The following is a 20,623-nucleotide window of genomic DNA, read 5'->3' on the forward strand; positions in this document are numbered from 1 at the left end:
ATATATATTTTTGCCTGGGCTGTTCTCCACGCTTTGCAAATCGTGCTTGGGTTAATAAACCTCGCTACTTCTACTTTGGTGTGATTCTTCATCCGACGGAAAGGCTCTGGAGCAGGGGTAGTCAAACTGCGGCCCTCCAGATGTCCATGGACTACAATTCCCAGGAGCCCCTGCCAGCGAACGCTGGCAGGGGCTCCTGGGAATTGTAGTCCATGGACATCTGGAGGGCCGCAGTTTGACTACCCCTGCTCTGGAGATTTCACTTTTAACACTGTCCAGAACGGAGACCCTCAAAATAAAGGGCTCGGATTACTTCTGCGAGGGATAGATTCAAATGAGTAGCCGTGTTGGTCTGAAGCAGCACAGTAAAGCTTAGTCTGACGAAGAGGGCTTGCAATCCAAAGCTCACGCTTTGAATAAATCTTTGTTGGCCTTAAAGGTGCCTTTATTGCTCTGCAAGGGGAAACGGGCTCCCTCGCTGACTTTCGCCTCCCAACCCGACAGCCTCTCTGCCGCGTTAGGCGCCTTGCGCGCCCTCCGGGTCCGTCTTTCCCAGGAAACCGCGGAATCCACTCCGCTTCTTCCGCTTCGCCAGCGGCTCCCGATCAGCTGAGGTTGCTCCACCCGCCTGCGCCGGGGAAAAGGAAAGCGAAAGCGGGCTGCCGCTGCTGCAGCTGCATGGATGGATGGATGGACGGCTGCATGGAAGGCGCGGACGGCCAGGGCGCCTGGCGGCGGCTCCGGGAGGAGACGACGTGCTCCCTCTGCAGGGATCTCTTCTCGGCGCCGGTGACGCTGGGCTGCGGCCACCACTTCTGCCGCGGCTGCCTGGGCCAGGGCTGGCGGGCCGCGCCGCTCTGTCCGCGCTGCGGGGAGCGCGTCGCGCCGGCCTGGGAGGAGAACCGGCTGCTGGCCACCTTCGCCGCCATCGCCCGGCGGGTCAGCGCGGAAGAAGCAGAAGAAGCGGGCGCAGCGGCGGGGGGCTGCCCGCGGCACCGCGAGCCCCTGAAGCTCTTCTGCAAGGACGACGGGGCCCCCCTCTGCGTGGTCTGCGGCCTCTCCAGGGAGCACCGAGGCCATGCAGTCGTGCCCGCCGACGAGGCGGCCCAAGACTACAAGGTGGGAGGGAAGGGTCCGCCGTTGGGGCCGGGGGTCGTTGCCTCCAAGCGCAGTTCTCTTTCTGCAGAGGGGGAGGCTGGGCGATTGTAAGCCGCTTTGAGACTCCTTCGCGGAGTACAAAAAAAGCAGCTCTTCAAACACCAGGTGGGAATCATGGAATCCTAGAGTTGGAAGGGATCTCCCCGGTCATCTGGTCCAGGGTTGTTAACCTGTGGTCCTCCAGATGTCCATGGACTACAATTCCCATGAGCCCCTGCCAGAGGTTGCTGGCAGGAGGTCATGGGAATTGTAGTCCATGGACATCTGGAGGACCACAGGTTGACTACCCCTGATCTAGTCCAACCCCCTGCACTATGCAGGACACTCACAGCCTTATTGCTAAACAGGGCGATTATGTGGCCTGGCCATCTCTTGGATTTAATCCTCAGATTTATGGTCAGTCTTAAGACCATAATGATGCAATTGAATTGAATCTCCAGATAGCACAGCTCTGTTCTCCCGGAGAAAAGTGCTGTTTTGGGGGCTGTAGGAGTGTACCTCTCTGGGACGGGAGACCTCCAGTCGGTTTGAATTAACTGATTGGAGAGCTCTCTAAGGAACAAATCCATCTAGGTCAGGGGTAGTCAAACTGCGACCCTCCAGATGTCCATGGACTACAATTCCCAGGAGCCCTTGCCAGCATTCGCCAGCGAATGCTGGCAAGGGCTCCTGGGAATTGTAGTCCATTGACATCTGGAGGGCCGCAGTTTGACTACCCCTGATCTAGGTGGTCCTTCAGATGTTGTAAGAACTACATGGTATCTGTTCTGTGGCTTTGGATTCAAATCTCTACAAAGTAACCCTTCCTCTCCTTTTGTTTTCTCTTCAGGAAGAATTTTGTAGCCGCCTGGCTGATCTGAGGAAGGAAAGGGGAGACATTCTGGCTTGTAAAAGAGACACCGAACAGGAAAGTCAAGTCTGGCTTGTAGGTATTCCTGCACCTGGTTCCCATGCTATTTGTGCCCTTAACCTTGGGACAAAACTTGCATCTTAAAGGCAGATGGGTCAAAAACCACAAGACGGTCTTGGTTCTTCCAAATGGCTTTGAAATACACGTGTGAAGCTGCCTTATATGGCATCAGACCTTTGGTCGATCATGGTTAGTAGAAGAAGAAGAGTTGGTTCTTATATGCCGCTTTTAGAAGAGTTGGTTCTTATATGCCGCTTTTAGAAGAAGAAGAGTTGGTTCTTATATGCCCTGCATTTCATTTCAAGAATTTCTGTTTTCAGACTTGCTTCTCGTAGTTCATTCTTTTGTTGATTCTTATATGCCGCTTTTCTCTACCTGAAGGAGTCTCAAAGTGGCTTACAATCACCTTTCCTTTCCTCTCCCCACAACAGACACCCTGTGAGGGAGGTGAGGCTGAGAGAGCCCTGAGATTACTGAAGAAAAAGAAGAGTTGGTTCTTATATGCCGCTTTTCTCTATGTGAAGAAGTCTCAAAGCTGCTTACATTCACCTTCCCTTTCCTCTCCCCACAACAGACCCCCTGTGAGGTAGGTGAGGCTGAGAGAGCCCTGAGATTACTGCTTGGTCAGTGGCTCTCTAGAATCCCAGAAAGAAGTCTTAAACATTCTTTCAACTGGAGATGCCAGGGATTGAATCTGGGATCTTCTGCATGCCAACCAGATGTTCTCCCACTGACCCATGGCCCCACAATTGGGAATATCTTTATTTCCATTTTCAGTATAAAGCCTTACAGAAACATTTTCGCTATTGAAAATTTGTGCCTTCTCTGTTCATTACAAATCTCAGTGGTGCCCAGTCTCTTGTATTTTTGTTGCTCAGTTTTCCTCCCTTCTTTCCATTCGGTTCCCGCAGAAAGTAACCAGCTCAGAGAGAGAGAAAACCCTGGCTGAATTTAGGAAATTGCACCAGTTTCTGGAAGAGCAAGAACAACTTCTGCTGGGCCAGATGGAGAAAGTGGAGAGGGAGATCACAAGAGAAAGAGATGAATGTCTGGCCAGACTCTCCGAGGAACTCTCTTCTCTTGAAGGTCTCATCCAGGAGATGGAGGAGAAGGTTCAGCAGCCTGTAAGAGACTTCCTGAAGGTAAAATTGGAGTAGAAAGAGCCAGGGTAAGGCTGACTCCAAAACTATATGCCCACTTTATTGGTGCTTAGTTTTATGGCTTTTCTATGTATAGTATGTTCTGGTTTGGATAAAGATGCTTTGATCTGAACTGGAAGGAAACTGTTGTCATTCCTTCTCTCCCAACTTAATTAAGGAGTCATCTTCTAGGGCTTGCCCTTTAACCTTGGGCCGATTTTGCTTGAAGCTCTGAAATGCTCCAGTAGAAGCCCCATCCCCATTTTTGGAAACTACACGCAATAAAAAAAAGAGGTCCATGTAGAGAAGGGCTCCCCAGCCTTTTTGACCATGCGGGCGCCTTTAAATTTCTGACAGAATGCCACAAAATGGCTGCTATAGGCGGTGTAGCCTGCCACAAAATGGCTGACACAGTGGGTGAAGTCAGTCACAAAATGGCTGCCACAGCTTGCCTTCAGTCACAGCAAAGCTTTTTGTGCTGCGTTAGTAGCCTGATGGGACGCAATTTATGAAAACATGAATCTCCCATCTGCCAGTTCAGACTGTTCATCCACATTTCCTCTGGGCTGCAGAGGATTTCCAAGGCCTCAAGCCAAAAAACAAAAACAAACCTCTCCAAATAGGAGGTGACAAGGATTGAACGTGCATGCAGGCTTTGTACTTTTTGACTAAGCAACATCCCCTCCCCAACCCACTAGCCAAATTGTCATGGGTAGAATAGCTCCTCAGAATCTGAAAACACTTCACAGAATAGTAGGAGGTTATTGTTGCCAAACTCAAGGTAGGGCCTGGATTTCTCCCAGAATTACAACAGACCTCCGGACAACAGTCTCCTGAAGGAATGGCAGCTTTCATAAAGAAATGGTGTTCTTTATGGCCTCATATCCCTTGGTGGGTTCCCTATGTTAACTCTGTCTTCCCTAAGGACCCCCCCCCCCAATCTCCAGGAATTTCCCAAGTCAAACTTGATGTCAGTTTGGTGTAGTGGCTAAGAGCAGTGGCCTCTAATCTGGAAAGCCGGGTTTCATTTCCAGCTCCTCTACATGCAGCCAGCTAGGTGACCTTGGGCCAGTCGTATCCTGTTAAGAGCTGTTCTCACAGAGCGGTTGTGTCAGAGCTCTCCCAGCTTCCTCACAGGGTGTCTGTAGTGGGGAGAGGAAGGGAAGGCGATTCTGCTTTGAGACTCCTTCGGGTAGAGGGAAAATAGCTCTTCTTTTTCTAACCCTTTGTGAGGTGAGCACTGAGTTTCTTTTCTCTCTTCATTCATAGGAATTTAGAAGCACCTTGCAGATGTAAGTAGATCCTACATATTTCTGCTTCAGGTTCACAGTGCCAGAAGGTGAAAAATTCATACTCTTGACTTCCACATAGAAATTTTACACTCAGAAGATTTGTGGTGGATTCACAGCAAGACTTCACCTCATCTCATAAGAATATAAATGCCCTGCAGGATTAGACCAGTGGTCCATCTAGACCAGCATCTTGATTTATACAGTGGCTTCCTGTGACGTTGCCTCCCTGCACTGGGATTCAGAGGTTTAGTGCCTTTGATCATGGAGGTTCCCCTCCATCAACCATAGCTGGTAGCCAATGATAGACCTTTACTTTTATGGTTCACAATTTTAAAAAAACCTTAGGAATTAAAAACATATATACAGCCCATAGGCTACTGCAAAACAGTGTGCTATAGAATCACAGAATCATAGAATCATAGAGTTGGAAGGGGCCATACAGGCCATCTAGTCCAACCCCCTGCTCAACGCAGGATTAGCCCTAAGCATCCTAAAGCATCCAAGAAAAGTGTGTATCCAACCTTTGCTTGAAGACTGCCAGTGAGGGGGAGCTCACCACCTCCTTAGGCAGCCTATTCCACTGCTGAACTACTCTGACTGTGAAAAACTTTTTCCTGATATCTAGCCTATATCATTGTACTTGAAGTTTAAACCCATTACTGCGTGTCCTCTCCTCTGCAGCCAGCAGAAACAGCATCCTGCCCTCCTCCAAATGCACTATATGAATCTATAATCTGATGTGTTTCAACCCTTATATGGCCTTGTTCAAAGGTCATTGCAATTCACTCATTGCAATACATGCACTAAGAAGAGATCACACCATTGACATTTTTGACAGCATTTGGAAGACTGATAAATAGACATCTTCTTGGGTTTTTATAGTTTCAGTCCCTCCCCCTCTTTTTGGCTTTTGACTTTGTTTCTCGCCAGATGTGAGAAGAAAAAGAAGTTTGAGGCTCCAGTGGCTTTTACCCCTGAACTGAAGTGGAAGATCTGGGACTTCTGTGATCTCAGCTCCTTTCTCGAAGGTGTTCTGGAGGAATTCAAAGGTAACAAAGAAGGGGTAACTGGGATTTTCTCAGGACCCTGGAACATGAATAAGTTTTGCATTTGTCTGTTTTTTACTTTGATGCAGTCATATTTCCCAGTTAGTATTTGGGGTGGCATATAAATTGAATGAAAGAATAAATAAATAAAGGTCCTGCAGGAATGGAACAAGAACCCAGGATCAGAGCACTTTCATCTATTTAGGGACGCTCAGGTGATGCTAAAGCTTGCAAATCATGCCCTCGTGCCATGAATTTTTACCACTGGGGAAAAAATCTTTTCCATTATTGTTAAATAGACCTTTTTTTTCATTCACCCCCCCCCCCCAGTTTTTGTGTCTGCCCTGTCAGCATCCACTGAATCGGGCTACTTCAAGCTGTTTCCTGACACCTCTGCAGAACTTTAATACTTAAAAACCTTTGCTGTTCAAGAAAGGACATTTCTTGACGGTGGCAACTAACTTGAGGGTGTTTGTTTGCATAATGGTTCAGTTTGGTTCCCTCAGCCGAAAGCGGTCCATAATTTTCATGGAGGCTTAATAAAGTTGTCTACTCTGATCTTGGTGGGCCCGTGGATTCTCAGAATTTTGAGAACTGTTGTCCCAAAATGGCTGACATGCAGTCTCACTGGCCTGGGAATCTCCTAGAATTACAACTGATCTCAGCTGACATAGGTCAGGTCTCTGGAGGAAATTGCGGCTTTGGAGGGTCAACTCTATGGTATTATATCTATTTGAGGTCCCGCCCCTTCCTGAAAGCCAGCCCTCCACAGGCTCAACAGCCAAAATATCCTAACGTGGAATCAGCAATAATTAGTAATGTTGGTGGTTACAGTTGAATGACTTCTATATTTGCAAGGAACTGAGGGAGGATGCCCTTCTCCCAGATTTCTCTCAGCACCTACTTTTTGAGACAATTTTGTGTCCAGGAATGTACAGTTTTTATTACTAGAACTTAGATCTGTTCTCAGCATGTGGGCTTGATGCTTAATTTTCATCCCTTTGCTTTCCCCAGGCATTCTGGAATCTGGATTTCAGCAGCAAGTAGGTAAATTTCAAGGTCTGACAGAGGATGAAATTAACAGGATAAAGCCTTGTCTAAAAGCCACCTGCCTGTATTTCATTCAAACAGAATGAAATTATTTTTGCCCTGTATTCTTGGAAATCAGAAATGTGTTATCACTAGTGAAAAAGAAGAGTTGGTTTTTATATTATGCTTTTCTCACTGCTCAAAGGAGTTTCAAAGTGACTTACACTCACCTTCCCTTCATCTCCCCACAACTCTGTGAGGCTGAGAGAGCTCTGACAGTACTGCTCTGTGAGAACAGCTCTAACAGGACTGTGACTACCCGCAGATCACCCAGCTGGGTCTATATGTGGTGGAGGAGTGGGGAACCAAACCCGGCTAGTCAGTTTAGAAGCTGCCACTCTTAACCACTACACCACGCTGTAGTACAGCCGCCTTTCCCAACCAAGAAACAACAGTCATAAGTACGTGGCTCCCAAGCAGCACATAAAGAACTATTTCCATGGTTATAGAGATTTATTTTGCAGTGTTGACACAAAACACTAAATACTCTGAGAAATCAGTTCAAGGCATTCACCTATCACAGCTTTTCCACACCATCCTTCCTTCTCGCCAATAATCCATCGGCCCCCATTGGTCACTTGACCTGTCTGTCACACCGAGGTTCGAGAAGGGCATCCGCCCTCCAGCTGATCATGCATAACATCTCTTTCCACTTCCTTCCTGACAGCAACCGTGACCCTGGATCCAGACACGGCCCATCCCCAACTCTCCCTCTCTGAGGACCGGAAAAGCATGGCCCGGGGAGACAAATACCAAGACCTGCCTGACAGTCCAGAGAGATTCGACAAGCATTGCATGGTGCTAGGATGTGAGAGGTTCTCTTTGGGCAGGCATCGCTGGGAAGTGACCGTAGGGAGTGAGGAAGGCTGGGCCGTGGGGGTCGCTAGGATGTCTGTGAGCCGGAAGGGCAAGTTTACCGCGAGTCCTGAGGGAGGAATCTGGGCCATCCGGACATGGAAAGGGGCGTATAAAGCATTCGTCCCCTCTCTTCCCTCTCCTCTGTCTTTCAGTGGGGTGCTTAGGAAGATCCGGGTCTGTCTGAATGGGGCTGGTGGGCAAGTGGCTTTCTTTGATGCCAACACGGCCACCCCTCTCTATACATTCTCGGGAATTTCCTCTGGAGAGGCCCTCCAGCCCTTCTTTTGGGTGTATGAGAAAGGCTGCCTCACCGTCTCGCCTTAAGGCCACCATCCTCACTCGCAGGCCCTAGCTGGTGTTAATCTCTAGACTGAGGTAATTCCTCTGAAGACAAAGACAGTTGATCAAAGATGCTTCTAGCCCAACTGCAAAAGCCTCTTCTGGCTTCTGGCCGCCCTCCAAAACGAACCGGGTTCAAGTCTTCTTTCCCTCTCTCAACACTAATAGCCCTATGTGGGTTTCAGCATCTTCAGTTTTCGATCTTGTTTTCTGTTTCTTTTCCTGCCTCACCGTCTCTCCTCCTGCTGAGGAGATGCGGGCAACTGGAACTTATTCTTTTGATGCTGTTTGGGGGATTCGATGTGATGTTCCGGGTGAAATCTCCGTTCCGAGCCAAATCGAAGACGGAGAATAGTTTAACCCACAGTTTCAAGAGGAGTCCGGTGTGCAGCTCGAGGGAGGGAAGGGGAACCTGATGGATGTGGCCGATACTTGCAAAATGAGCGTTCAAGACGGTCTGGCATTGATGGTGAAAGAGGAGAAGTTTCGGTCCTGGTTAATGGATGCAAGGGAATGAAGAGGGACTGCTGTGCAGGTGGCAGAATGCTCCACTCAAGGGAAGCAGAGGAAAAAAGTAAAGCAACCAGTACTAAGCAAACAAAAGAAGCACAATCTTCCCTTCCTGCTTATGCTCATTTTCTTTTTGAAGGGCTTTTTCAAAACCCCTCCCCTGCCACAAATTGAAATCCTTCCCTTGCTGTCTGAAATGGTACAGTCCTTTCTTTCACCTCAGCGCTTTGACCTTGATATATGCCTTTTAGTCTTTGCTGTTTGTTGTTCTTTTCAAGGGGACAGATGAGCATTGTACAAGTTGTGTGGAAATATTTGGGAGTGCTACTTGTGTGCTGAGATGTTAACTAAATTAAACATTTTCCTCCCAGTTCTGATTGTGTCCTGTTGCTGACTCAGACACATGCTATTTATTTATTTGCATTTTTATACCGCTCTCCCTTGCGGCTCAGGGCGGTTTACAGCATCTGTTCCATTATATTTTTCTGGTAAGGCCTTGGAGGAGGAGCATGTCTCACGGCTTAAGTGCCACTCAGAGTGGTTGTCCCGCCTCTGAGTGCCTCCTCCAATCGGCTTGCCTGTCTGTCCAGCGGCCAGCCAATCGCCTTCCCTTCCCCACCCCTGACCACGCAACCCTCCTCCCACTTCCCTCAGAGGCTGCAGATCCCAGCTGAGTGAGAGCTGCCCCTGCTGGTGAGTTCCCTAACTGCAGCCTTTCCATGTCCTGGGGGGAGGGGGAGGCTATCCACAGAGTTCTTCCACCCCCACCTCCCCAATCTAGCACATATTGTATTCCTGAATGCAACGGGCTTGGCCCCCTGTAGATTCATAGGTTCCATTATCACGTGAGATGCAATACGTTGGGAAGTTAAGAACTTGAACTCTGTTCTTGACATTATAAACATTCCAACTGCTAACTCCTATTGCGACACATAGGTTGCTAGCACCAGCAAATGGACTGGAAATCAGTGGGCCACGTGAAATCTGACTGGCCTCCACGGGGGGGGGGGCGTTTTGAGATTGTTACTAGTTTTAGACTTTTATTTAGAATTGTTGTAATCCACCATGAGCCGGCTGTTCTGGGAACAGCAGAGTATAAATGTAATCCTTGTTAAAAGTATAACCGTAACACAGCTTAGCCTCTTATGGAGCAGAGTGGTAAGGCAGCCGTCTGAAAACTTTGCCCATGAGGCTGGGAGTTCAATCCCAGCAGCCGGCTCAAGATTGACTCAGCCTTCCTTCCTTCCGAGGTCGGTAAAATGAGGACCCAGCTTGCTGGGGGGTAAACGGTAATGACTGGGGAAGGCACTGGCAAACCACCCCGTATTGAGTCTGCCATGAAAACGCTGGAGGGCGTCACCCCAAGGGTCAGACATGACTCGGTGCTTGCACAGGGGATACCTTTACCTTTAACACAGCTATTGTTGATGATGCCTTATGGTGTATTTAGTGGGCGTATCTGATGTGGAGGGGATTGGCGAGGGGCAACAGTAGATGTTATCAATTGATTGGCCCCAACCGAAGCCTTAGTGGAAGAGCTCCATTTGCAGGCCCTGCAGAACTTCACTAGTGCTGGCTAGCATCTCCCATTGAGAGGCAGTGCGGTGTCGTGATCAGAGAGTCAGACTAGGATCCAGAGACCCAGGTTCAAAGCTACACTCTGGCCAGCGACAGAAGTGATTTTGTCTCAGTTACTCTCAGGCAACCTTCCTCACAGATGGGGTATGTAGATGAAATGGTTGTAAGCTACTTTGGGTCCCCATTGGGGACTATACATGAAATTATTATTGGACTTCTATCCCACTGCTTCTCAGAAGTATTGAGGTGGTTAGGGTTTAAGATGCTGCTGGACTCTCCTGGTTGGAAGGGAAGGATAGAAAAATGTAGTGGATGGGGGGGGGGGAGGTGAGAGACAGCTCAAGAGGCACAGATGTCCATCTCCTAGTTTTGGTATCATATCTTGCCCCAGCGCCCACAAAAGTTGCATTTCTCCCAGCAGCATTTCTGCCACATTGCTTCACCCTCCATGACTGAAAAGGAGAAAGATGGCCATTTCTCCCAAAGCCAAATCAGGCAGCCTGTCTCCTTTTGTCACCAGCTGACTGCTGTCCTTGTTTTAATTTTCTAAAATGAGTGAAGCTACGTTAAGAAAAGAATATCTTTATTTAAAATTAAGTTATTGAAAAAAGTTTTACAATGAGGTGCGATCAGTAGTGAAAGAGACCATCATGGCGGCACCAGCACCTCCAAAATGCAGCGTGAGCACATAAATAATGCCAAACCAGGGCAATAAAATGCAGACTCAGGTGACCCAACCCTCCTCAGATGACTCCGCCCCCCTGAAGTGGAACGCTGCATCATTCAGGCGGAAGCCCAGAACTCTCAGGACTGCTGGGCTGAGGCTGGTCCAAGGGGGTGGCAGGCACAGGTTCTTCAGGTGCAGTGGCAGAAAGATCACCCCCATCTATATTTGGGGTGGGGATTCCTATTGGGAGAGGAGAATTGAGCTAAACAGCAAAGGAAAGTTTGTTTCCGGAGTTGAAGCGTCCCTCCCACAACCAGAATTCCACCAGCTGCATTAAGACATGACACAGATGCTGAAATGAGCTATGGACAGGTGCAAACCCAGCTTGTGTCTGCCCTGCTCCCTTTCTTTCTATGTATTGTGCATCACCAAAGGCACCTTCAACCTTGTGGCCGAGCTCCCGGTTCACCATAATGTCAGAATGCAGGCAATCTAGGCAAACGAGTTTGTTACCCTCAAATCCCTGCCCCCCCCCCGCTCCCTCTGTGGGGTTCCGACCCTTGACTAATCTTATTTAAAACCACTGAAATAAAATAAAGAGATATATGAAAATGATCCTTCCTCCTTTCCCCTGATGATAGTTTTCCCGTTTATGGCTCCCAAGTCCCCAGGACAGAACAGCTAAACGGGAACTGGAATGCAAGCACCCCCTCCCTACTGAGAATTTGATCCTCCATCGTCCCCCAAATTTACCTCTGCAGTGCTTCAGTTCATCTGTTACCTTCTCTGGAAAAGCAAAGGTAAGAAGAGAGGAAACACAACGTTATTCTATCAATCAATGGTGCTAACAAAAAAAAATCAGATGTATTACCTCTTCTCCCTTTCATGTCATGTAAATTAAAGATGGAACAATGGAAGGAAGTTACTCTCCCCCCCTCCCCATTTTGATTTCCCAACAAATACTGAAGCCTTGTGTTTTGAGTCACGTGAATGCTTAGAAAATAAAAAGTTGCACATTGTGCCGAGTTTAGAAAACAAAACGAAGAAAGTATTCAGTGGCTGTTGGATCGCAACAAAATTTTATCCCTTAAGAACATCCAGTAGTGATCCTCGTGGAATTAAAGGAAGGAGAAAAGAAAGCAATTTCTGGCTTTACCTGAATTCACAACTGCTAACACAATTTCTCAGCCTGAACTGAATTTTAATTTAATCCCAGAATCATTTGCACAGGTGAGTACTCCATGGCTACTGTGGCCAGTGGTGAATTATTTGCTACATCTATCTCCTTTCCTTCTACCAAGGAGCAGAAGTCAACGAACAAAAGACACTTGGCCCTGAGGGGGGGGGGCTTCCAGTAGGGATACCATCCTCCAGGTAGGACCTGGGGACCCCCCCCCCCCGAATCATTTCCAAACTACAGAGATCAGTTCCCCTGGAGAAAACAGATGCTTCATTGGGTGGTCTATGGCACTGAGACCCACCAAGTTGTTTTGGACCAAAGCAATACCCAGACATTTTTTAGAAACCAACTTAAAAGCTGTTATTTGTTTACCTCTGAAACCCTTCATGGAATCCTGCAGAAACATACTGAAATCAATGTGCTCCGAGATCCTGTTCTGTAGGGCAAGAGAAAGAGACCCTCTAGGATCAACAGTCTCTCTTCTGTCAAACCTGAAAGACAAATATACATACACAAATTTGTCTGAGAACAAGAATTTGGGTTAGAGGGAGGCAGAGGGCAATCCCAAAGAAAAGGAGACCAATCTTTTCTAAACATTGCCTTCCCTCCCCAGGGTTGTTGCCTTCCCTCCCCAGGAGCCTCACTTGCTACCTCTTCTACCATGAGGTTGGTTATCAAGCAGGGTGAGGAGAAATGATTGGGAGCCCTGGATCGCTTCCTCTGTTCCCGAATTTCACTTACCTCTGCAGAACGCCTTCAATATTCTAGAGAGAGAAAGAAAAGAGAGAATGTAGCATTTAGCCTTCCCCAAGAGCACTCTGGTTTCATTTGTCTCACCCAGTGGCTACCCCTTGTGCACCACTCCCAGGGAAAGCCATAGGGCTTTAGAAAATGAACCTATTTGCACCAGGAAACCCTTCTTTAGCCTTTCAACCGGCTGTAACAGCAAAGGGAGGAGAAACCCCTAAGAATCGCAGCCATTCACTTGGGGTCAAAATGAGTGAAGCCCCTCCAGCTCTCAATTCCCCACCCCTAACAAACCCCATGGCCCGAAGAGGTACAGGCAGCTCCCTCCATCTCCCCACTGACATCCCAGGGGCCATAACAGAATCTCCTAGTGGGGTGGGGGAAACGCCTTGAAAAATACTCCAATATCTGGGAGACATTAAGAGGAAACTCCTGCAGCAGAATTGACGAATAAAAGCTCCGATTCTCTCTCTTTCATTAAAGCAAACCAGAATATTGTTCAGAATATTTCTTACCAAGAGGGTGCTATTTCTCTCAGCTGCCCCTGTGCACAAGAGGCTGGAAGGTTCCTAGCGCTGGTCTGCTTACCTCCAGGAGACCACTCCGGGGCATGTGGCTGGCCTCTTCCACTTCCCGGATGACTTTCTGAAAACGGGACAGATTCTTGGAGAGGGCAAAGAGCTGCTCCTTCCTGTCCCTCTTAATATCCTCGTGCAGCTTTGTCACCACAGCCAGCAGCTCTGTCTTCTGCTCTTTCAGAAACAAGTCCATCTGTTGGAACTCGGTCTTCATCTTTTCCCAGGCCAGTGTCGCTCGCCTCTGAATCGAGGAGAGGAGAAGAAAAAAGGGGAGAAAGGAAGCAGTGTCAGGCCATTTCCATCCTGCTATTTGTGGTACTCTCTGAGGGGCTCCGTGATCCCAGGGAAGTGGGGTCGGCTCAATGTTTCTGAAGGCAAGTCCTTGAGGTGGGTGAACCTGGGAGTCCCTGACACAAGGTCACCCAGGTTGCTTCATGGCTGAGGGAGAATCTGAACCGATCCGAGGCAGACCACACTGTCTCTCACTAGGAGCCCCCTTTGGCGGGCAACCTCCTCCCCCCCCCTCCCAAGGAAGACATTTTGTTTTGGTTCCACCCTCCCCCCTCCAAATCAGGTATGCCAGCAGGTGAGAAAGAGCATGAATTTACCGCTTTCTTCCTCTAGGGGGCAGTGTGCATCCCTCACTGTCATGGCAACAGCCCAGGAAGAAGCTGCGCCATCTTTCCTACCTGTCCTCTCCCCTTGAGCGACCTGGCTACTGGAGAGGGGCGGGGAGGCAAGAAATTCTTGACTGCCTTGGCTGCCCCTGCTCTCATTCTGGCCATCGACGGGTTGTTGGGCACAGGGCACCCAGTCCTTGCCCGCAGAATGAGCGGCACGGCAGGCAGGTGGTACAGAGCCAGAGGGCAGTATATAAATATAATAAATAAATAAATGACAGCTGTCCCCATTAGCCCAAACCAGGTGGCATGGCAGCTGTGGGTCATCTCTGCATGCTGGGACCTGACTGACCACAAAACCCTGATGCCCACTGGGTCCAGGGTCTAACAAATCTGCCCAGTCTCAAAACATCAGTCTTCTGAATTTCTCAGGGACGGCATTTCAAACTGGCATCCACATGCAGTAGGGAAGAGCCTCCTTAAAACTCTTCCCATGGGCAGGCCCACAGATCCCGCACTGAGCAGGGGGCTGGACTAGATGGCCTCTATGGATCCTTCTAACTCTTCTCAAACAGCCCTCTGAAAACATTTTCTAAGGGACATCCAAAGGATGCTTCTGAGAAGCAGGGTTACTCTTGGCTTGTGATCTACGCAGCATTTGACATTGACATTCCTCCCCACACACACAAATTGGTTCCCATATCTATTCCTTTCCCTGAATAGATTGACACTCACTATATGGTATTCACAGTCAACTTCAAGGGTTGTTCTGTGCAGCATAAAGTCTTTTTCCTCCTTCCTCAGGCAGTTCATACAATTCCGTACACGCACCTGATGAGGAAACAGACGGTCAGGTGAAGTTCCTTTTGGCAGGTTTATTATCCCCCCCCCCCCCGTAGGTGAATTGACTTTTAGACAGGCCCTTATAAGGATGCCCACTCCCTTAAGGGTCTCCTGATCAAGGACTTCTGAGTTTTCGTCTCCCATTTTAGGATATTTTGTCTATGAGGATGCTTTATTCTTCTACTTGTCATCCGAGGATCAAGGCAAAATTTTAATCTCACAATAATAAAACTCTCAGGCAGGTTAGGTTGAGAGAAAACGGGCAGCTCTGGGTTGCTCAGTCTGCTTCCTAGCCGGAGGAAGAGCATTTGAAACTGAGTTTATAAAGGCTGGACTACAATATCAGCCCTGAGTTCCCAAATCCCGTAATAAATAGTAAAAAGGCTTCCCAAGGAAGGGAAAGAATGGTTAATGTTGGATTCAAACCATGTTAAATCACCCGGGGTTATTTTGTGTGGGGATAAAATAGAGAACAGTGTAATTAATCACTTTTGGGTGCCAACCAGGGTGGAAAATAAATTGGCCAACCTCCAGGTGTGGCCTGGACTTCTTTGGGAACTCCAGATAACCCCCAGAGACGCAAGCATGGATTCTATGGTATCACATCCCCCCCTTCCCCAAACTCTGTGTCCCGTGATAACACACACACTCCCAGTTGCCACACAATCCTCCCAAACTGGGGTATGATTGCCAACCTCTAGGTGGGAACTGGAAATCTCCCAGTTTGGTGTAGTGGTTAGGGAGTGCAGAATTCTAATCTGGCGAGCTGGGTTTGATCCTGCGCTCCCCCACATACAGCCAGCTGGGTGACCTTGGGCTCCCCACAGCCCTGATAAAGCTGTTCTGACTAATCAGGAATATCAGGGCTCTCTCAACCTCACCTCCCTCACAGGCGGGAGGAAACCCTCCTCTGCCAGACCTGACTGTTGTGGGGAGAGGAGAGGGAAGGCAATTGTAAGCCGCTTCAGACTCCTTCGGGTAGAGAAAAGCGGCATATAAGAACCAACTCTTCTTCTTCGGTAATCTCAGGGCTCTCTCAGCCTCACCTCCCTCACAGAGTGCTTGTTGTAGGGAGAGGAAAGGGAAGGCGACTGTGAGCCACTTTTGAGACTCCTTCGGGTAGAGAAAAGCGGCATATAAGAACCAACCCTTCTTCTCATCTATGAGCAGCAGAGATCAATTCTGCAGAAAGCTGTGGCGCCGATTAACCAAAACATCTCCTCCCACCTCCCCAGTCTGGAACTAGCAAAAGCGGCGTATAATTCTGTTCGAAGCTTCCCTTTCACGCCACAAATCTAGAAATCGGTTTTGAAAGGCAGAAAGCAAAGGGAAGCACAGCACCCTCGGTGGGACGGCGAAGTCCCTTCCCTAGCAATAAGTGCCCCCCCCCCCAAAAAAAAACCCCCAACCTGCCCGGGCGCAAACGGAGCTGCCGCCCACCTTGTATTCGGTGGCCGCCCCATCTGCGGGGACCACCTCGTGTCCGGAGTGCTCGGCGGGCTCGTAGCAGGTCTGGCAGAGGAGGGCTTTCTCCTGCCTGCAGAAGACCCTCTCCTCCTCCTTCTCCTTCTTGTCGTCTTTCTCCTCCTCGTGCAGGAGCAGGAGCGGGCGGGCGGCGTCGACGATGCGGGCCAGGGGGTGGTTGGGCGTCAGGCGGGCCGGGTCGAAGGCGGCGTCGCAGTCGGGGCAGGCGGCGGGGGTCAGGCCCTCGGCGCAGGCCCGGCACAAGCTGGACCCGCAGCGCAGCAGCACGGGCTGCCGGTAGAAGCCGCCGCACACGTGGCAGCTGCTCTTGGCCCGCAGCCGCTTCCTCACGGGCTCCCCCAGCGCCGCCATCCCGCTCCGGCGCTGCGATCCAGACGGCGGGATGCGGCGCAGCAGAAGCCTGCGCGGGGGACTCTGAGCTTGCAAGGACGGGCTTTTCTCCTTGGGGGGGGGGGTGGAGTTGCGGGACTAGCGCCATATAATTGCCTTAGGGCAGGGGTAGTCAAACTGCGGCCCTCCAGATGTCCATGGACTACAATTCCCAGGAGCCCCCTGCCAGCGAATGCTGGCAGGGGGCTCCTGGGAATTGTAGTCCATGGACATCTGGAGGGCCGCAGTTTGACTACCCCTGCCTTAGGATGGCGCGCGTGGGCGGAGCCGGCCCCTTGGCTGCGCGAGGATGGCGCAAGAAGCTACTGAGATGCAGATGCGGCGGCGTTGTCCCGAAACAAAGGGCACCTGGATGACCCAAATAGCTCCAGGATGCCACACCCGGCTTTGCAATGGAAAGTCAGGTGTCCTGAGGCAGGCAGGTGTTTGGAAACAGGGCAGCAGTGTCCAAAAGAAATCACACCTGGGCGTCAAAGGCTGTCAATTGGACCCGAAGTTTTGAATCCAGAGATACATTTATGACCGACAACGTTTTAGTCAAAGTCGATGCTTTCGGGGGCATTCCTATTCCATCAGATCCCAGCCCAGTGCAAGGGCTGGCCTGGCCCCACAGAGTGGCCAACCAAGCACCCAAGGTAGCATAATGGATAGACTGGCCCTGGGGCCTGAAGTGGGTTAATCTAATCAAGGGTCTTGTAAACATGGGATTTGCTCCTTTCTCTGGCTCAGGAGCATGCTGATCTTATCAGTAATCGCTGCTTGCCAAGCTCTGACTCATTCCCCAATTCACTTAAAGGTAAAGGTAAAGGTATCCCTTGTGCAAGCACCGAGTCATGCCTGACCCTTGGGGTGACGCCCTCTAGCGTTTTCATGGCAGACTCAATACGGGGTGGTTTGCCAGTGCCTTCCCCAGTCATTACCGTTTACCCCCCAGCAAGCTGGGTCCTCACTTTACCGACCTCGGAAGGATGGAAGGCTGAGTCAACCTTGAGCCGGCTGCTGGAATTGAACTCCCAGCCTCATGGGCAGAGCTTCAAACAGCATGTAACTGCCTTACCACTCTGCGCCACAAGAGGCTCTTATCCAGGTCACGTAGGAAACTTTAATAGGCAACCTGAAGGAGAACTCCAGGCCTGTGAACTAAGACATAAGCTCTGGCCAGAAACGGGGTAAAGTACAGGACCACCAAGATTGGGGAGGGGAAAAGAATCCCAAGAAGGTTGGTGGTGGTGGGGGTTGTCCCTCACACAAGATACTGCTGCTATAGGAGAGTTTTTGTGGCATTTTTTAATTCTGCCTTCCTCCAAAGAAGAAGACTTAGTTTTTATACCTTGCTTTTCACTACCTGAAGGAGTCTCAAAGCAGCTTCCTCTCCCCACAACAGACACCCTGTGAGGAAGGTGAGGCTGAGAGAGCTCTGACAGGGCTGCTGTGTGAGAACAGCACTATCAGGGCTGTGACTGGCCCAGGGCCACCTAGCTGGCTGCATGTGGAGGAGGAGCAGGGAATCAAACCCGGCTCATGAGATTAGAAGAGGCCCTCTTAACCACCACACCACGGTGGCTTAGCCAACTGGCGAGGAGGAAAATGCCTGGTTCCTTGAACTGAGGCCTAACGTGTGGAAATGTTCCACTGGAAGCTTTACAGGGCACAGAGCAAACTTTTAAGACCCAACAATGAGCTTTCAAGTGAATGTGCACTTCCTCAGATACAATGTACAGAGGTTATTAGTGACACTCCGTACCCATCTTCTCTGGTCTTCAGTGGGCCTGCTTTCAGGTTCCTCTGCCTAGGAAAAGTGCTTTGGAGCTGACTCCCAAGAGAGATTCATCTGTCTTTGTCTAGAGTGGTCTTCCTTCAGCAGCGTTGTGTGGTATTCCCTCACAAACTGTTATTGACCCTTCTCCCATGAGGAGGGCCTATTTCATTTTAGTTAATTAATTCATTTATACCTTTGATGATCCCAATGGGGACATAAAGCGGCTCACGTCATTCTCTTCGCCTACGTTTTATCTTCACGACAACCCTGTGAGGTAGATTAGGCTGGACTGATAGGCGGTGGGTGACTGGGCATGAGGGCGCCCAGCAAGCATCCATAGGCTGAATGGGGATTCGAACCTGGGTCTCCCAGATTAACTAGCCTGACATTCTTAACCACTCCACCCCACTGACTCGTCTGTGCATTTGCTTTGTTTGTTTTAAATATTTTACATATATTCCTATTTTGTGCTGTTTTCATGTTTGAAATGTTTGCTGCCTTGGGCACCACATCCTGAGTGGGAGATGCCTAAAATCATTGTAATGATCATTGATTGAAGGTCAAACTCAACATAAAGGGACAGCCAGAGGGGCCCAGTTAATAGGTGACAACTTTACCCTGCCCCCCCTGTTCTCTTTTCTGGTTTTGGTCCTCTGGGGTAACTGGTTGGGCACTTAATGAAACAGGATTCTGGGCCAGATGGATCACTAGTTCAGCTGAGGAAAATTATTCTTTGTATTTATATATTTTAAAATAAGATTTCTATGCTGCCTCTACAGGGAATGTGCCTAAGGCCAGTATTATGTTCAAAAAGTCTGCAAGTACCTGATGATGGTTAGATATGCCCAGGTCTAGATTTTGCCTGTGGGGAGCCTTGAATAACCCTAGGTCTGAGCGATATGGTGGGACAGAAATATTTACAATAAAATGCAATAAAATACAAAGGGCCCTTCTTCCTCCCACACACCATTTTAAAATCTAGTATTTAAAGATAAATCTACAGAGTCTCATAAAACCTTGCAAAGATATGCATACATAATGCTACCACAGAGGAGGGGGATGACCAGAAGGGTGAGTTTCTTCAGGGCAGGGTGGGTTAGATCAACTTGGGAGGCTGGGTGTGAACCTCTCCCAGCTGCTGCTTAACTCAATTAGCAAAGCATGAGCAATTTGAATGCAGTACCTAGACTATAAAGAAGGTCAAATAATGCCTTTTGTAGTGAACGAGCTCACCTCACCAATCCCCATGTTCAAATCTGTATACAACTCAGAAGTTTCGTAATTGAGCTGCCTTTAAAACCCTTTTGCTGGGCTTGTTACACCCCTTATCCAACCACTCTGGTCATCTTCAGAGGCCCTCCTTTGGGAACACCCAACATCTTTTGTGGAATGTCTCCACATTTTGAACCCAAATCCTGGAGCATTTCAGCAGAATTCCAGAAGAACTGGCTTCTCTTTGAAGCCCAGAAAGAGAATCTCTCCAGAGAAGGGGCTATGCAGGGCATCTGACTCTGCATTGAAAGAAATCATCCAGCCTCCAAGCTCAGAGACCACTAATCCTCTAGAAAAACCCATTCAGGGTCATAGGGGAGAAAGTGGGATTCACTGAATTCTCCCTCTTTCTGGCTTGAAGATGCCCTTGCCTTTTCTCTTCATAGACATTTGAACAAACTACACAAGCCCACCCACACAGAATTGCAAAACAGGTTCTAGATCTGGTACTTTTTAACTTCCCGTTCATTCATTATTTGGAGCTGGGATGGAAATACATGGACAACGTTTGCTGAACTCTCTAAAGTCAGAGACTGGAGTCAAACGTCACTCCCAGAGATCGGGAAATTTTTTACGTTGCCCTGAATACTTTCCCGAGTCCTCCCATGAGCCACAAACTCCTAATGCGGAAAAGGCCTGAGAATAATGTCATTCACAGAACCCTCATTTTGTTTCTAGATCCATTGACCTAGGTAGAGCTCTCATCACAACCCTAAACAGTCAGGGGCCGTTATGAGAACATACTTAGTAGATTCACGGGTTTGTCAAGGTCCCATTCTGCACACATCTGTAAACCGCCCGTGGCGCCACGGACTAAATAAGACAGTAAGGGGTTCTGGGGCGGATTGGACCCTTCCTCATGACAGACAATCAGAGGGACCAATTGGCAGGCGCGAAGCGCCTGCCGATTGGTCCCTCTGATTCCCGCCGCCAGCAACTGCGAGCCGCGCGTAGCGCGGCTCGCAGTTGCTCCTTTGCCGCTGGCCTGAAGCTGCGTCAGGCCAGGGGAAGGCTCCAGAGAGCCTCGGGTGGGGTGGGGGGGCGGCCGGCCCTCTCCTGGCTGCTGGAGCGGAGGGCTTCAGAGAGCATCGGGTGGGGTGGGGTGGGGTGGTGGGGTGGGGGGGCGGCCGGCCCTCTCCTGGCTGCTGGAGCGGCTTCGCAGC

The 20,623-nt window shown here is 49.4% G+C and overlaps 2 protein-coding genes across 2 annotated transcripts; one reads left to right on the plus strand and one right to left on the minus strand.

Moving 5' to 3' along the window:
- The first annotated feature begins 604 nt into the window (after positions 1 to 604).
- On the plus strand, positions 605 to 8,714 carry LOC143834322 (E3 ubiquitin-protein ligase TRIM7-like). The gene is made up of 7 exons (XM_077331046.1): positions 605 to 1,119; positions 1,988 to 2,083; positions 2,980 to 3,210; positions 4,477 to 4,499; positions 5,430 to 5,548; positions 6,560 to 6,592; positions 7,302 to 8,714. Exons 1-7 carry the CDS (start codon positions 679 to 681, stop codon positions 7,814 to 7,816), a joined length of 1,458 nt encoding a protein of 485 aa, XP_077187161.1. The 5' UTR covers positions 605 to 678; the 3' UTR covers positions 7,817 to 8,714.
- Positions 8,715 to 10,485: 1,771 nt separating this feature from the next.
- LOC143834373 (tripartite motif-containing protein 10-like) lies at positions 10,486 to 16,480 on the minus strand. The gene is made up of 7 exons (XM_077331161.1): positions 15,995 to 16,480; positions 14,447 to 14,542; positions 13,102 to 13,332; positions 12,508 to 12,530; positions 12,139 to 12,257; positions 11,340 to 11,372; positions 10,486 to 10,826 (listed from the first exon to the last, which is right to left on the minus strand). Exons 1-7 carry the CDS (start codon positions 16,388 to 16,390, stop codon positions 10,699 to 10,701), a joined length of 1,026 nt encoding a protein of 341 aa, XP_077187276.1. The 5' UTR covers positions 16,391 to 16,480; the 3' UTR covers positions 10,486 to 10,698.
- Between the last annotated feature and the right edge of the window lie 4,143 nt (positions 16,481 to 20,623).

This window comes from Paroedura picta, chromosome 3 (genome assembly GCF_049243985.1).
Source record: "Paroedura picta isolate Pp20150507F chromosome 3, Ppicta_v3.0, whole genome shotgun sequence".
Classification (NCBI taxonomy): Eukaryota; Metazoa; Chordata; class Lepidosauria; order Squamata; family Gekkonidae; genus Paroedura; species Paroedura picta.

What these genes read in the sequence shown, in the direction of transcription:
- LOC143834373 (XM_077331161.1), bottom strand. Translation starts at nt 16,390, where the DNA reads ATGGCGGCGCTGGGGGAGCCCGTGAGGAAGCGGCTGCGGGCCAAGAGC. An exon ending in GGGCGGCCACCGAATACAAG is followed by an intron (nt 14,543 to 15,994) that starts GTGGGCGGCAGC and finishes TTTCCTCATCAG; the next exon opens with GTGCGTGTACGGAATTGTAT. An exon ending in TGAACTGAAGCACTGCAGAG is followed by an intron (nt 10,827 to 11,339) that starts GTAAATTTGGGG and finishes CTCTCCCAATAG; the next exon opens with GAATCCCCACCCCAAATATA.
- LOC143834322 (XM_077331046.1), top strand. Translation starts at nt 679, where the DNA reads ATGGATGGATGGATGGACGGCTGCATGGAAGGCGCGGACGGCCAGGGC. An exon ending in AGGCGGCCCAAGACTACAAG is followed by an intron (nt 1,120 to 1,987) that starts GTGGGAGGGAAG and finishes TTTTCTCTTCAG; the next exon opens with GAAGAATTTTGTAGCCGCCT. An exon ending in CTGTAAGAGACTTCCTGAAG is followed by an intron (nt 3,211 to 4,476) that starts GTAAAATTGGAG and finishes CTTCATTCATAG; the next exon opens with GAATTTAGAAGCACCTTGCA.